The sequence below is a fragment of the Ctenopharyngodon idella genome, chromosome 24 (assembly GCF_019924925.1).
Source record: "Ctenopharyngodon idella isolate HZGC_01 chromosome 24, HZGC01, whole genome shotgun sequence".
NCBI lineage: Eukaryota > Metazoa > Chordata > Actinopteri > Cypriniformes > Xenocyprididae > Ctenopharyngodon > Ctenopharyngodon idella.
This window is the reverse complement of record NC_067243.1, coordinates 21,640,920-21,659,170: the sequence shown is the minus strand read 5'-3', so window position 1 is coordinate 21,659,170 and position 18,251 is coordinate 21,640,920. Positions and strand designations below refer to the sequence as shown.

The following is an 18,251-nucleotide window of genomic DNA, read 5'->3' as shown; positions in this document are numbered from 1 at the left end:
TTAAGCACTGTGTATATACTGTATCTCAGTGGCGTGCAATGTTGTACAATGTTCGAAAATGTTTATTAAAAACATAATGCGTGTATTTTGTTGGCAGTCCTACAAAAACTATAAGTCTCTGAGCCTCAGGTGTTGCTTGTTTCCAAAAAGATCTTAATTTGGGCCTCTACCTCCTGGCAAAACCTCAAATGTGCAAATATCTGAAAGAATTGCAGTGTTTAAGGAGTTTATTTATTGCTACTTATCCCTGGCCAAATCCCTTCCTCATTAAAATCTGTTAGAGCAAAAGAGTTACTATATAAGTTTGCATCCAAAATGATATATTTTAAGCATATGTATTAGATGATATTCTAAATTAAGGCATTCTACAAGCTTGCCCCCATTTCCAAATAATAACAAGCATCTCATAATTTAATATGCCTCCCTTGAAAGACAATTATCCTTAATCAGGTTCTTTCATCTTCAGTTTCAGTCTCTGTGTTCCCAAGACTGTTTTTATCAGAGGAGATAATTATGGGCCAACTACTACCCAGAGTATAGTTTTACAGGCAATAAATAACATTATGCAGTTGTATGGTCATTTTTGGAGCTTGAGAGCCTATGGTCACCAGTCAGTTTCATTGTATGGAAAAGAGCAGCGTTGACATTCTGCTAAATTTCTCCTTTTGTGTTTCATAGAAGAAAGTAAGGCTACGTTCACACTGCAGGTAAATGTGGCCTAAATCTGATTTTTTTTTTTTTTTTTTTGCCCACTGACCTGACTCGTACCTTTTTTTCCTATGTGAACAGTACAAACCACATGGAATCTGAACTTTTCAATTCCGATTTGTGCCACTTCCATATAAGGTAATAAATCCGATACAGGTCAGATGTTTTGTAATGTGACCGCAGTGTGAACAGTCATATCGGGATTCATGCGATTTTTACGTCACTCAAGATCAACATTCAGCACAATTCTGTGCTCATGGGAGTCTATTCAAAGGTAGTCAGTAGAAGAGCAGTGATGTGTCAGAACTCGTAAGTATTACAGAGACAGCTCTATAATACAAGTAAAACATGAGGGCTCGAATCATAAAAGTTTCAAAACTCTGCTCTTTTTTGCCTGCGCATAATTTTTCTGGCTTGCGCGACAGAATAAATAAACGCGTAATCACTTACTTTAATGCCCTCTGTGTTTACTTCCGTATGACAGCGTGCTGTGTATGTTGCCAAGTCTGTGATTTTCCCACATAATTGGTTTACTTTTTCAATGTTGCCGCGGGCTGTTTTGCAATTACGCGGTGTTGAAGAGACTGCAATAACGCAATAGCACGATTTACCGGTACAGGGCTGGGTAGGTTACTTTTAAAATGTATTTCACTACAGGTTACAAAATACATGCTTTAAAAAGTAATGTGTAATGTATTTTGTTAGATTACCCAAGTTTTGTAACTTAATCTAAATACTTTGGAATACTACTAAGTATGTAATTGCAAGTTTTCTCTCACAATTCTGACTTTTTTCTCAGAACTGCGTGATATAAAGTTGTATTTGTGAGTTATAAAGTCAGAATTGTGAGATATAAACTCGCAATATTGAGAAAAGATGTCAGAATTCTGAGATATAAACTCAATTTTAAGAAAAAAAAGTCAGAATTGTGAGATATAAACTCGCAATATTGAGAAAAGATGTCAATTCTGAGATATAAACTCAATTTTAAGAAAAAAAAAGTCAGAATTGTGAGGTATAAACTTGCAATTTCTCAGAAAAGTCAGAATTGCAGGAAAAGTCATCAGAATTGTGAGATAAAAACTCGCAATTGCGAGAAAAAACAGTCAGAACTGCACATTTTTAACACAATTCTGACTTTATAACTTGCAATTGAATTCATTTCTTCCAATTCATTCTGACTTTATAAAACACAATTGTAAGTTTCTCGCAAGTGACCCTTCGCAAAGACCCACCCCCCTTAGTTACTGTTGCTTTGTCCGACAAGCCATGGCGCTGTCACGCCACACAGAGTGAAAAATACATCGCGGAGCACTGACAACACGTCGACAGACAAGACAGAGCAGGTTACTTATGATATTAAACAAAGTCCCAGCTTTCAAATTGTGTATTTTTTTAAGAAATTCAAACAATTAAAAACGTTTTGTGGCTCTTTAATGTGTCGTGACAGATTGTTTTAGCGCCTCAGCTCAAGCGGCTCGTGAACTGATCATCTCTTCCAACTAGTTAATTTATAGCATCAAATAAACATGAATGAACATCATAAGGAATGTTGTTTCAAACGCGGAAAGACGTCAGTACACACCATTTTTCAAGTTCAAGTTCAAGTCCACCGAGGTTAATCTTATAACTCCTGACTGCTTTGTCAGACAAAATGGCGGATTCTGTGTTATGATTGATTAGATCACTTGTCAATCAAACTCCCTGCGAAGGGTCAATTCTGAGAAAAAAAGTCAGAATTGTCATATAAAAAGTCGCAATTACATTTTTTTACAATTACAATGGACTCACAAACAAATATCGCAAAACATGAAAACAGTCGTGGATCATCCAGGTAATGAGTTCAGATTCAAGGGTATGTACATTTTTGAATGGGGCAATTTTTATAAATTCAGTAATTTTGTCTTGTGGAATATTAGTAAGCATCTGCTATATGAAATAGCTTATTCAGGACAGTACTAGCTAAATAAAAATAACATGGAATTTTTATGATCCCTCTTATTTTATTAAAATTATTAAAATGTTGCATATTCTGCAAGGGGTATGAAACTTATGAGCAGAACTGTAGCTCTGCAGACTGTCAGATTCGGAGAATCACCAATAGCTGTTTACATTAATTGCCCGTCACAGGTTACATTAATGTTTAAATAAAATAAATGATTACAGTTCAAAGCAATTACTTTGGTAATATAAAATACTTTTCGAATGTAACTGTAATTTTATTACCAACCATTTAAAATGGAACTGTAATGAAACACAATTACTCAACTTTTGTGTTTTAAATACAAAATGCATTAAGTTACATGTATTTCATTGCTCCCCAACCTTGGATACCCCACGGAATGCGATATGGGCTAGTTTTGAGAAACAGTTGAGTGGATTTTATGGTAAAAACCTGGCAACCCCGTTTGTATCGTTCTTTTGCGCATGCAGGTCAGTTCAGAACCGTGATCTGTTCACACTGAAAATCTGATATTGGCCACATTTAAAACAACAATGTAAACAGCTATACAAAAAAAAAATCAGCAAAAATCAGAATTGAGCATTAAGGCTCGCAGTGTGAACATAGCCTAAGAGTTTGAGAAAACATGAGGGTGAGTAAATGATGAGAGAATTTTAATTTTGGAGTGAATTTTTTCTTTAAGAAAGAACAGACCATTTTTGTGTGTAAATCTGATATTTCCAAAAGGAAGAATGAAATCTTACCTTCATTAACACTGATTCGCTGAGCTTTTCTCGGTTTACAATCTTTATGGCGACTTTCTGACATGTGACACAGTGGACTCCGAGCTTTACAAGGCCTAGAGGGGAAAAAAAAGAAGAAAGAAAACTATTGGTCTAATCATTGGTCTGCATCATGGCTGAGCAATTTACTTGCTCACAATTTAATCACAATTGCACAAAAACCCTCTCACAGGCCATTTCCTTTCACACACCAAAACACAAGCATGTTTCCTCAGATCTGTGAGGCGCTCCATTCATTTCTCAAGACCAACTGCGTCAGGTGTAGTAGATAAGCAAAACTGTGAGCGAAATTGATGGTGTACAGCAACCTAAAGGCCTTTCTGCTTTATCACTCGTGACGTGGAGCTTCATGGTGCACGAGCAGCTCGGTGGCTCAAGGAAATCGTTTCTACGAAACATCCGCCACACGGTTAACACTTTTATTAGTCAAAGTGTTGAATGTTTACAGGCTTACAAAGCCATGCTTCGTGGTTTCCCTCTCTTCTTGACACTTTCAAGGACTTTCTAAAGAAAAATCTGTAGCGTAAATGCCTCAGGTCCTTCCACGATTGTTGAGCAAGCATTTTTTTAAACTAAACAAAAACCACTAAAGACGATTCAGCAAAGTTGTTTGCAGCACCGTGAGTTGTTGGGTAGATAGGGAGGGTTCAACGCCTGTGCGAGACAAGATAATGAATGTTTCATATCCTAAAGGTGCACGCGTATCGGAAAACTGACAAGCGCATAAACCAAAAATGCTGTGATTTGCAAAGAGGATGCAGTGAATGTTTTTAGTTTGTAATGAAGTGTAAGAAACATCCCAACCAAATCCTCATCCATGATGACACTCAACAGACGCTCCTGAACAACCTCTGCTCTCATGTGACTCAATGGCTCTTTACAAGCTAAGGGAAAAACAGATGGTTTTGAAGGGTTTTAAGGTGGAGTGCAAAACTGCCCACTGCTGAAGAGGAGATGGAATGGCAAATTCTGTTTTTATGTCTTGAATGGAACTGTGCTATTGTATTATATTTTATACTACGGGGCTGTTGAATTTGACTGGTTGGCGAACATTCTAAGGTGTGCAATTATTTTCAGGGAAACGCACGGCTAAAGTAGTTCCAGGCAGGAATTGTCCGGCCGCATTACAGTTCCATATCACTTCGCCAAATGATTTCAGTTATTACAAAGGTCCTTACAGCCTACAACAGCAAAAGAAACAAAATCCACAATGACACTGACCAAGAAAATGAATATAGTAAACAATAGGATAAAAACGACAAATTATTTCCATGTTTAATAATAATCTTTGATTATTATTTCTTAGAAAAATATTTTAAACAGTGAAGCAAGTTTTGTTGTTAATATTTGATAAACTTTTTGTCCGCAAAAGTCATGTGGTGCAACCAACATGCAGAAACATATAAGGTCGCGCTGATTCATTACGCTCAGAATCTTCCTGAAGCAGCGTTTTGAAATCGGCCATCACTAAATAAGTCGTTATTTTGTTTTTTTTTGGCGCACCAAAAATATTCTTGTCGCTTTATAATATTAATATTGAACCACTGTACTCACATGAACTGATTTAAATATGTTTTTAGTACCTTTATGGATGTTGAGAGAGGAAATGTCATTGCTCCCTATGAAGGCCTCACGGAGCCATCGGATTTAAACAAAAATATCTTAATTTGTGTTCGAAGATCAACGAAGGTCTTACGGGTGTAAAACGGCACGAGGGTGAGTAATTAATGACAGAATTTTCATTTTTGGGTGAACTAACCCTTTAAATGATCAAATCTGACCTATTTAGGACAAGGCAAGGTTAGCTCAGGTTCTAAAATTTCATGTGGTGCGACTCCCCAAATGCTTAATGATGTACATGAATAAATAATGTAAAAATAATTTTCATTTGAAGTGATTAAGGATTAAGAAGTGTACACTCATTTGTATTCAAGGTGTAGGGAAATATGTTATACAATACTTTTTTTATAATATTGTTCAAATGATGGTTATGCCATATGACAATTTTAGAGTTATTAAATTTAAACTCTTGCTGAAAATAGTGTAAATGCTTTTTCAAAACCATATCAGCTTCAGCTTCTCCATGTGGAGAAAAAAAAATGCTGCTATAATTATATTAATTTATGATAAACGATTCACATTCTGGGTGGAACCAGTCTCGGGTTTGGATCTGGACTGCAAACTGCTAATTGGTGACCTCTGTATATAGGGTGTACCAAACAGGGATATATTATAAAGCCCTGCACCTTTCAGAGCACTCACTTCAGGTGCTCTGCCCTACCAAATGATAGAGAGACAGAGAGGGAATATCATTCAAATGTCAGCCGCAGCTAATTAAACAATAATGACACTTGACAGCGAACTCTACAGTCGGCAAGACCATTAGTACGGATCCAATCACCAGAGATCAGCAGCCAGAAATAAAGAAAAGAAGGGGGAAAAAAAAAAAAGAAAAAAAAAAAAAAATCAGGAAAACAAGAATAAAAATACCCCCAAAAACGAAAAACCAAAATGTCTTTTCTCATAATCAAAGGCTTTTGTTTATGAGATTCAAGAGGCAAAGAATTTCATGCACTTTGAGCACTGTGACCTATTCCAGCGAGCTATGATAATACACAAAGACATTAGCACAAAATATATATGTAGAGAGCATATCACAGTCAGACGTCATACCGCATGACATTATCACAAAGATAGAGTGTATTAATTCCAAGGGCAGAAGAAATGGCCTTATCAAAAAGAAGAAAAAAAGCCATGCGACAGGAAAAATGCTCAACGAAACTCTTTGTGTGGACTCCATCTGTTCTGATAAGAATTCAAGAACACTTGGTCGAGTCACCGCGTATAACTGACAACAGGGCGGCTGCTCGCTCTGTATCGATTTCAGTCTTTGTGCACCTTCCCAATCAATAAAATTAAAAGGGCTCCTGTCTACAGCAACATCATAATAATGGTCAAAAACACAATATTTACCTTGACCCAAGATTTAATATATACATTAGCATATATTGCAGCTGCAGTTGTCAATAGTTGAGATATATCTAATATATATTAAATAATATTTTATCATCATGTCTGAAGACCAGCTGAACATTGTAGGGATAGCATATTTTGCCATTCTTTTCAATAACTGTCAATTTTTGAGTCACCATTCTTACCAAAAAATACTGTTCTGGTATCATGGTACTGAATGATTTCCATATTTTAAAAAAACAAAAAACATACATGACAACAAATCGATTCTCGATTCGCGATACAATGACTCTGGATTGATTCTGAAATTTTCCAAATGTATCGCGATTCTCTCTCGAATCGATTCTGAGCTTAGTTTTTAACAGCAGATGGCACTACGTGCTTTAGAAACAGCCATGCTCTGCTTGCTTCCAATTCCTTACACACCATTTAAACCTAAAATAACCATTCATAAAGTTTGAAAAGGTTGAAGCGAAGTACAAGGGTGTTCGCAGTGGGCTGTGTTTACATTAATCTTGCATCATAAAAGCATTCTGAGCCGAGGTGCAAGTAAATTTAACCACTTACATGATGAGCGCTCTCCAGCACTCTTCTTCGTGAGCATTTGAGTGTGTGGTATCGCAGGAAAATCGATTTATTGTCCCAGCCCAGTGATGGGAATAACGGCGTTATAAATAAACTGAGTTACTAACGGCGTTACTTTTTTCAGTAACAAGTAATCAGACAAATTACTTTTTCCCCCATTGCAATGCCGTTACCGTTACTGACAAAAAAAAAATGTCGCGTTACTATAATTGAGCTCACTGAAACGGTTTTCATCCGAGTAGGCTCTTTCTCAGCCATAGGACCTGCAAAGTTTTTCTCTGGTGTGTGTGTTGGGGTGGGACACAGGCTAACTGATGATGATTGATGTGTGACTAAAGATGATAAACCTGCAAAGCGTTTTGTTGTAAAGAAATAGTACAGGTTTGTCATACACAAATAGAATTTTAAACTGATAGCCTACGATGCTCTGTATGTGTGTGTGTGTGTGTGTGTGTGTGTGTGTGTGTGTGTGTGTGTGTGTGTGTCAGAGCATGCGAGTGGACCGCGAGCTCAAACCAGAGAAATGCTGGATCGAAAATATGTGAAAGAATTTTTTTCTAGTCGACCAGTAGTTGTTCATTAAGCCATTAGTTGACTAATCACATTTATATTTATTTAATTTCTTAAATACTGGAGAGAATAAACCAAAATAATGAGCGTTTTTTTTTAGGCTATTTAGCATTTAAGTGTAAAGCTTGCCATAAAGAACCGGCAAAAGTAATGATTATGAATGTTACAAAAACAGCAAGGAGACATTTTAAATGTTTATTAATAAACTAATGTTTTCTGAATCAGTGTCAGCTGCAAAGATGAAGTTGACATTGCTGACTCCATCATCTTCGCATACTGGATGCGCCTAACAGAGAGAATGCACATTTCATTCGGATTACATAATCAGAGTAGCCTATTTCTTTTTGTTTTGAATTATTTCTTTTAAAAAGTAGACATCTCAGGCTTTCTATAGATATATTTCTCATGTCTGTGAGGCAAGCAGCCGCTGAGTTTCGGTTCATTTAGCTATAAGACACGCTCTAGTTCACGTGCAAGTGATCGCGCCAGCGCCTCCATGTCATGATTATATTGTCTGCTATATTTGCTTCTTATTTATTAAATTGGTTGGATTGAAACATTGATTAAAATTAAGATACAATTTTTACAAAACGAAATTCACTTTAAAGAAAGGCTTTCTACAAAACAAAAATTAATAAAGTGGTCAAAATCATGTCTGACCCACTCCATGTCTCCCGATATATTGCGCATCTTATGATGTATTCTATCTTACTCATGCTGTTCACTTTTCATTATCAAATAGATGAATTTAAAACATAACATAGGCCTATTTAAACATAAATATGAAACTACGTTTTCTTTAATAGCTACAACACATAGTACAGTACAAAGAAATTTCATGTCGTGAGCAAGAGCAGATCATGAGTCACGAGTCGAATCAAGCATAATTTATTTTTAGACTTATATTTAATATTGGGGGCATCCAAGTTATTTTACTTTTTTTTTTTTTTATAAAGTAACGCAATAGTTACTTTTCCTGGTAATTAGTTACTTTTATATTGATGTAACTCAGTTACTAACTCAGTTACTATTTGTGAGACGTAACTAGTAACTATAACTAATTACTTTTTTAAAATAATGTGCCCAACACTGCCCAGCCCTAATTCATGCATGAAAAACTGTTAATAACAAATGATAAAGCATAAGGTCAAAAAAATAAGATTTGATACTATGACTAGTCAATTCAGATAAATAAGCAGTCCTGAAAGCCCTACTACTTTATATAACAAGACTTGCTAAACACACAAAAACAGAAATTTAATAGCATAAAATGTTTGAAAGGGAACAATGTTTAGTTAAAATTGTTGATATTATCTTGAATATTTTATCTACCCTTAATGTTATGATCATACTGCCAAAATTTCACTCTGAAGAATAAGCAGTACACAAATTACTTTCACTTAGCCATAACTGATAGATGCACAGACTTTTCTTATTGCTCCTGGTGAAAGAAATACGTTTTCTGCAGCTCTCATTTTGTCGTGGTTAATTTTGTATATTTACACAAACTTGCGGACAGTTTTTCTTTGTGCTTGTTGGCTCATGACTTGCGAGAATTTAGTGAATTTTCAGTGACAATCATCTTGTGTTTGCTTTAAATGATGCTCAGAGGAGTTTTATTACATTTTAGCACATTGTGTTTGTGAACCTACTGTGCATTTTGTTTAAATATATCCATGTTCTCCCCAGGCAGGCATCACATTAAGTACACTCTACTTCTGGATATGTGTAGGCATTTTCCAAAAATATATATATATATATATATATATATATATATATTTATTTATTTATTTATTTATTTTTAAATGATGGAAAATGAAAATAATGGGAAAAATGTGTCTCAGGGTATGAAATGGTTTAGGGGACTCAGGGAAGTAGTATCAGTGTTGCAAACCAGGCTCATTGGAAAAACGTGCCTGTGGTGATATTTGTGCAAAATTATATTACATTGCTTCTTGCATGTTTCGCTACACTTTCAAAGTGAAATGCCCAGTGAATGAATGGATGGATGGGTGGGTGGATGGGTGGATGGATGGATGGATGGATACTCCCAGATATGTGTTTTGGACAATGCTACCTAAAATGTGGATGCTACCTAAAAAATAAACAACAAATGAAAAAGTTTCTTAAGCCTTTGCACATATGTGGCTCCCATAACCGCCTCCTTTATTCTAATGAGCCCCTCATGAATTATTCAAGAATCTATAATTATGCATTCCTTTTGCTGACGTGGAGTTTGAGGCATTAAAAATAGATCTGAGCGGAACGGCAGCACAAGCCCCAGTGGAGTCACGCTGCTGTGTTTTGACTGTCTCTCTTTTTCTCGCCACCGCTAGATCTGCAATGCTCTCGGCCTGTCGTCCAGGAGGATGTTTTTTTCTGACAGGCCCTATTTCGTTGTCCCCGTCCCACTCTGGACGCGTCACTGACAGGCTGCGGGAAATCTGGATCCCTCACGACAGTGCTGCTAAATTCTGTTGATGGGGCGGCCAGGGGTTTTGCCGAAAGCGTTTTTTTTTTTTTTTTGCAGGAGTTTGCTTCAAAAGCACAATGAGTTGCCGCTGCAACTTCCAGGACTGGTGTTTTTCCCGGTAGTGTACACATACATGGTTTTGGACGTGGGCGTCTGTCATTTTTGCCAAAAGACCTTTACTGCTCAGCCCTACGATACCTTCCCCCTGGTAGGGGTGATCAAATTTTGAGGAGGTGCATGCATACATTTGAATGTCAATTAGACTCCGCTGACAGGTTTGGCGACATGTGCAGACAGTCAAGTGTTTGGTTGTTGAAGCAAACGCAGTCACGTGTGACAAACTGGGCCACCTACTGTCATCCCTTCCACCATAACGTGGGTATTAGGTAAATGTTCAATGTAAGATTTAATGTCTGTCTACTACTACAGGGAAAAAAATTCTCATGCTTTTCTGCCTTAAAGATGCCATATTCTACATTTTTGTAGCATTTAGTGCATTTGTCATTAGTGTTGTTTTAAAATACGGTGCTAAACAACTTAGCCCTTTAAATAATACAATTTAAGTAGCTAAAAATATCCACTACACTACATAGAGTAGATACACTGAAGTGCCCTACTGTACCTGCACTCACCCTATATTTTTCTTTGAATTCCATTTCTAATGTTAGTCAAGGTTTCTCAGGTTTACATGACCAATTTCCACACTCACTGACCTTTAGAAATAATCTTAAGACTGAAATTTCTGTTTTTAAAGGCTACTGTACCTTTAAAACTTCTTTATTTAAATGAGCTCTGTTATGATTGGCTCAGCAAACCAGCATAGAAAATAAGCATTGATTTAACATTGAAGAATGACATTTAAATTAAAGACTGTTTTTAAAGGGATAGTTCACCCAAAAATGAAAATGTGATGTTTATCTGCTTACCCCCAGGGCATCCAAGATGTGGGTGACTTTGTCCAACTGACTTTGTTTCTTCAGTAGAACACAAATGATGATCTTTAACTCCAACCGTTGCGGTCTGTCAGTCGTATAATGCATTGAAACGGTAACACCATCTATGAGAATAAAAAAACATGCGCAAACAAATCCAAATTAAACCCCGCGGCTCGTGACGACACATTGATGTCCTAAGACACGAAACGATCGGTTTGTGCGAGAAACCAAACAGTATTTATATAATTTTTTACCTCTAATACACCACTATGTCCAACTGCCTTGTGCATCCGGTTGGTGAGGTCTGAACGCGCTCTGACAACGGAAGTGATGTCTCGCGCCTATACTTCAATGAGTGCGAGACATCACTTCCATGCGCAAGGCAGTTGGACATAGTGGTGTATTAGAGGTAAAAAATTATATAAATGCTGTTCGGTTTCTCGCACAAACCGATCGTTTCGTGTCTTAGGACATCAATGTGTCGTCACGAGCCGCAGGGTTTAATTTGGATTTGTTTGTGCATGTTTTTTTTATTCTCATAGATGGTGTTCCCATTGACATGCATTATACGACTGACAGACCGCAACGGTTGGAGTTAAAGATCATCATTTGTGTTCTACTGAAGAAAAAGTCACCTACATCTTGGATGCCCTGGGGGTAAGCAGATAAACATTGAAAAATTTTCATTTTTGGGTGAACTATCCCTTTAAAGTATACTGTACGTTTAAGACTTCTTTATGTAAATGAGCTCTGCTATGATTGGCTAACCTCAGCAAACTAGCATAGAAAATAAGCACTGATTAAATGTTTAAGTATGACATTTAAATTAAAGCTGTTTTTAAATGATAATGTACCTTTAAGGCTTCTTTATTTAAATGAGCTATGTTATGATTGGCTATCCTCAGCAAACCAGCAAGGAAAATAAGCATTGATTTAACATTGAAGAATGGCATTTAAATTATATCTGTTTTTAAATGATAATGTACCTTTAAGGCTTCTTTTTTTTTAATGAGCTCTGCTATGATTGGCTAATCTCAGCATACCAGCATAGTAAATAACCACTGATTAAAGCTTTCAAGGTTTAAATTTAATTAAAGGGTGGTTTTGAAAACTATCATACCGTTAAGACCACTATATTTTATGTAAATGAGCTCTGTTATGATTGGCTAATCTACAGCATAGCAAATGAGCATTGATATGAGCAGGCGGTCACATGTTAATGAGCTCATAAAGTCCATGTAAGGCAAGTCAGTTCATTCGGCGGCCATCTTGACAACAATCTAACTATTTTCTAGTGAGGCAGTCCTCGAACAGAAAAAGAGCTTCAAAATCTTCAAAACTGCTAGCCAAAGTATATTTGGTGTGTATGTTAAAACACTAATCTGACAACAACGATCTAAAAAAACCTAAAAAAAATAAAAAAAAGGTCAAGCTAATGCTCATGCTATTGCATATTCCAGTGTAAACAAACAGGTGATTTCTACGGTGGCCATGAAGAGCCAATGAAAATCACAAATCAGATAACAACTATTCAGAAAACACAAAACAGAAATTACAAAACAGAAAGGGCGTTACTTGAAGTAAGCCTGTTGATTGGACAGATACAGTGTCAATTTAGTTTTATGTTTCACTCTAGATTTTTATTAAAATCAAAATGGCAATTGGCTGTTTCTGTTGTCCATGATATGACCCCTTTAAAAAAAAGATAATGGAGGTTTGCCGTTACACGAGGGTTGTGAGGAATCAATAACAGGGCTCATGGTGAGATGTTTACATCATGGAGCAGACAGGCTCTCATGGGGTGCTTGTAGCCACCAGGTTTCTTTCTGCACATGATCTGCTCGCATTTATTTTGTCCCTCTCTACACGGCCTGTGAGACTAAAAAGGGGCTTTTCCATAATGTTTCCCTGAGTTCCTCCAGGAGTCTCTCCAAAAGCTGGTTCATGCTCACAAATGAGCTTTAACCTCTCATTGTGTGTGAGTAAATACACACCGCTTGCGAATGCATGGATACGGAGTGTGGCGTGTGCCTTTGCGGGTGTGATCAGGGACTCCTGGTTCAAGCCGCAGCAGATGTTTGCTGCTGAACAGATTAGCACAGACAGACCCAGAGGCTCTTGGACCGATCTACGCGCTTGTGTAACAGCGGCAACCACAGTTTGCACATGCTGTGTCTCTTCCATTATTATCTTGTCATTAATGCCATAATGTTACGCAACAAACCCAACTTCCTCCATCAGGCCCAGCAAGGACTTCTACACATCATTAAATAACTATATTAACGGACATTCCTAATATTTTGAAATAGTAATACAAAAAAAGGAGAAAAAACACAATTATTTGGTTAATAGAAAAATAACACTGTCAGTGTTGGTTTAGTATTATTTATACACACACACACACACGGTATGTGTGTTCTGGTTCTCGAATCTGATTGGCTGAGAGCCGTGCGATTTTCTAGTGATAACAGCACTCCTACCATTTCACCGTTTGTATCACTCCGCTTGAAGGGACTGTCATGGCGGCCGAATAAATCCACTGCATTTTTTACAAATACTACACTTCTTGTACCACAAAATGTAGTTAAGAGTTTTTTTAGGCGAGAATGTAGTTGTTTAGATCTGAAATATGTGACTCATATTTAATAGTGCATATTTTACAATTTGTTTAGACGTTTTTGGAGCTGTGAGCTCCAGGCCGTCAGCAGCCATTCAGTGCTCGTGTACCCGCCGAGAACAGCTTCATCTTGGCCAGTGCTTTGGGTTTTTGTTGCTGGCTCTTATAGTGGTTAAACATAAAACGGGCAGTCTTTGGTCTTATTAATCTGTTAATTGTTCCTGAGCAAACTGAATTGGGCTATGTTAAATTTAATATTTTAATATTAAGGCTATATTTAACTTGCATTCTGGAGAGCACTGCTTATGAACGTTTGACTTAATTGTACAATCGTGTTTATTTCCTATTGTCAATTATAATGGCTATTGTTGTTCATTTAAATATTGTTGTTCAATAAATATTATTTTATATAAATATGTTGTATTTTGTATTGAGAAAGGGTCCATTGGTGCGTAATATGGATTGAGTGAAAGTTACATTGATACGCCATTAGATGGCAGCAAACTTTACGAGTGAATGAGTCAGTTACAGGAGACTTTTAAATTGAAAGGGACTTTCACAAAAGACGTTTTTGCGCTGTTATGGAAAATTCCCTTAACTGTAAAAAGGACAAATACAAAGATTGCTTTCTTCAGTGGACATACAAAGGATTTTTATAATGGATAGGATATTATGGACATTGCCCTGAAGAATGAATGTTATATCAGACACAGGTAATGCTCTCTCTCTCTCTAATACAGTACAAAACACAATGAGTTTCAATGAAGCGACTCAACATTCCTCCATTACTAGTTCTAAAGTGACATTTTAGAATTAGTAACGGAGGCTTGGTCAAACTGTCAACTTGCGATTTGAATCTGTGGTGGAAGGAAGTAGTTCTGCACAAAAGAGGCCAAATCACAGCCGTGCTGATATACAACCATATCGCACGGCTACTCGTGTGATATTGCTCATATTACACACACATATATATATATATATATATATATATATATATATATATATATATATATATATATATATGTGTGTGTAGTTTTTACAACCTGAACCGTACCTTATTAAATACGATAAACTATCTGTTCTAAAATAACTAATTTCCTCCGATATTAGGGGTTAGTAAGATGAAGTAAGATATTCTTGCATATATTTGGGGTTTGTCACGTGTTGCGTCCTGAATATCACGTGGAACCTGCTTAGTGACTGCGAATGTGATTGCATTACTGCTGTATCATGCACACGCTCTTCTGCAGCTTCATGAATTTGCTTTGTTGTGTTGCTTGCTGATGGAGGAGACTGTGTGCTTCCCGTGGTTCAAACTTTGAGACTCAAAGCACATCTCCTCCTTTTGAAGCCATCAGAGAGCAGATCCACTGCAGAGGAGCTCCCCGCTTCTGTCTGCAGTAAGAACATCACCGCTGGGGTTAGGAAGGACACTTCTAGAAGAATATGATGTTTTGTTTCATTGTTTTTTTGTTTTTTTTTTACACCTCACTGCTCCCTTGTGGTATGGGATAAACATATATGTATGCATAGGACTCGAGGGCACAATATTCTATCTTCGTTGAATAAGAATGATAAGAGAGCGCAGCCTGTTTAAAGTGAAGAATCAGATCTGGTCTCCCACTGAGAACGGGAGCGAACGGTAAAATCCAGACGGAAACTTTTATTTATCCACTCTTCCATTCCACTCATCCGTTTTCCACTCATCGTAAAACCTCCCTCTCTGCTGGAGATAAAGCTATCAGAGGATTGAGCGATCTTTAAACTCTGCGGAGCGGCGAGGAAACCAGGTGGAGAAGAGGCAGGGAGGCCTGGTGTCCGTGTGTGTGTGTGTGAGCCGCACCGTCTTCTCGACTGGATCGATGGACTGGGATACGATCTCCCACAGCTTGAGTCTCTCACAGCCTCATTTATCCTACACGAGCGAATGTGGCGCACCGCGGTGGGCAAACAGCCTTACACGCCCTGAAAGACTATTACACGTCTCTGCGGGCTTTAGGGGCAAATGGAAAAATGTGTGAGGTATATATTTATTTATTTGGTTTGTTTTATGAAGCAGAAAGATTTTGGTGTAGATTCCAACAGATATCGGACTGTTCACACTTTTTACAATTTTTTTTTTCTTTCTTCTGAAATAAGGTGTATGATATTAGCAAAGCAATACGCCATGAAAGGTTATTTTAGTATATCATTGGTATCAGTGTTGGAAAGGTTACTTTGGAAATGTAATAGGTTACAGATTACAAGTTACCCTATTTAAAATGTAATAAGCAGTGTAACCATTTCAATTAAATTTATTAAAGTAATGTAACTAATTACATTTGATTACTTTTAAAATTTCCAGCACTGAAATGCATTTTTATCTTTTGGTTTGAGTAGAACCAACTTAAATTAACCAAATTAGTTCAATAAAATTAACTTTTATGAGTATTTAGAACTTTCTTTTTCTTTTGTTCACAAAACTGACACATTTTAAGTAATCTGAATTGTTTCATTGTTTTGAGTTTTATGAACTTGTTTCTTTTGATTTAGACAAACTTAAATTTAACTGAAACTGGGCTGGGATTTCTATTTCCCAGCTTTCTTTGCCATGACACTCAAAAGGGAGAGTAAATGCTAAAATGTCATTGGTGCAAGATTAATGATAATTGGGAGATTTAGTAGTGTTTAAAGTTTTGTTATGCTAGTTTAGAAGAGTTTCCGTTATGTTGGTTTTTTGTAGGGTTACCATCATGGTGAAGATTGAAGCATGAGCTTAGTTTGAGAACAGATATGTGTTAAATATTTTATATTGCTGAACTCATTCAGTAAGTGCTATGCTATGCAAACGCTATCAAAGCATTGTGTCACCAATTAGCAAGATAGCATTTATTGAATTAGTGAGTTAAAGCTAGCCACGTTTCCACTACTAAATATTTAACTGAGATGATAATACATGATAATTTTAAGTCAAATGTATAAATTAGCATACTCACATTTTAATTGCTCTTAACTTGAAAAATTTAAGTACAAAATAAAAATCTGCAAGTTTTGCTTGACTTCATTGAAAGTCTTTGGGATGTGCTGGAAAAGACTTTACAGAGTGCTCACCTCTTGCATTGTTACATCACAATATTTATTTCCATTAAGAGATGCATCAATTTTTGGTCAAGATCTTGTATTGACAATGCAAGAGTCGAGCATCTATTCTGGAAACATATTTCTGAGAAACATCTATGAAGTTCAAGCTTTACGAACATACAAAATCCTCAAAAGTTCATTAGCTTCATTCGGAGCACTCATGTAAAAGTCTGTGAGCCTCGACGCTGAACGTTTCGATCACTTCAGCCCTTCTTCTCTTCCACTCATGCTTTCACAAGCCCACAACTTTCTCTCATTTTCATCTTTCTGTTCCTGTTAAACACCTCATTGCTGACTCAACACTGACATTTCAGCTAATCTGACAGAATTTCCCAAAAGGTTATGCAACTGCAACTTAAGACTTTTTCAGTCATTAAGTACTTATCTGTTCACTGTTGCTTAAGCTTGTCAAATGTTAGATTCTTTCATGCACCAATAATGAATCTTATTTTTGATACCTCATGCGAACACTGTTTACATAATTTTTTTCTTGGCTTGATACCCAATGTTTAGTTGATCAGAATGTGTATAAAACACCTGCTTGGGCATGATGTGCCCAGTGCTATCAAATGCTAACATGATAATATATCTAGGACATTTTTCTATGTCTAGAAGCTAAAATTTTCCAAGCAAATATCGACCTAAAAAAAAACTGTAAAGCTTCTTAAGTCCTATCAATCGTAGATGAGTGTTTCTTCTACTACATGTACTTTTTATGTCCTATAGGTTGATTTTTATTAAAACCAACAGATTTCAAAACAACATTTCTCTTTAAAAATTCTCATTTTAGACTTCTAATTCGTGAGCATTGTTTTGTTTTATCCTCTGCGCTTACGCATTCGTCAATACGTCATGCGACGGGTATGGGGTTGCTCTTCCACCGTAAATCGAAGTGTACGGCCGTTTACCGGAACCTAGTTATTATAGTTTATAAAAGTTTTAAATATGTTTTTTTTTTTTTTTTACAAAAACACATTGCTTTGCTTCAGAAGGCCTTTATTAACTACCTAAAGCCGTATGAATTACTTTTATGATGGATGGATGCGTTTTTTTGGGCTTCAAAATCTCAGCTACTATTAACTCCCCTTATAAAGCTTGAAAGAGCCAGAATATTTTTTAATACAACTCCGATTGTGTTTAACTGAAAAAAGATATACACCTAGGATGGCTTGGTGTCATATACACCTAGGATGGCTTGAGGGTGAGGAAATCATGGGATAATTTTCATTTTTCAAAACTTTTTTTAAAATGTTACTTGTTTACCTTGGATGCAACAGGGTCAGTGAACAGTTTGAGATGAATTATGAGAAATGTGATGTGTGAACAAAGAAAAAGCATGATTTGCGCGTCATTTCCAATCAAGTTATGCGAAAATTGTGGAAACGTTATTTAATTGTGTGTATTCAGGCTATATGCTAGCTATAAAATTAGTCAAGACAAAGGCTCAGCCATTTTGTTCCAAAAATCTTTTACACTACAAAAAGAAACAATGTAATGGAAATTACACTGAGGTGTAAATCTTCAT

General features: G+C 36.5%; 1 protein-coding gene across 3 annotated transcripts in view; it reads right to left on the bottom strand.

Moving 5' to 3' along the window:
* The window catches only part of brsk2a (BR serine/threonine kinase 2a), a 243,918-nt gene that overhangs the window by 108,602 nt on the left and 117,065 nt on the right, over positions 1 to 18,251 (bottom strand). For all 3 annotated transcript variants that reach the window (XM_051883873.1, XM_051883875.1, XM_051883874.1), the window contains exon 2: positions 3,415 to 3,509. In XM_051883873.1, coding sequence (XP_051739833.1) covers positions 3,415 to 3,509 — 95 coding nt within the window. The remainder of the gene's footprint in view (positions 1 to 3,414; positions 3,510 to 18,251) is intronic.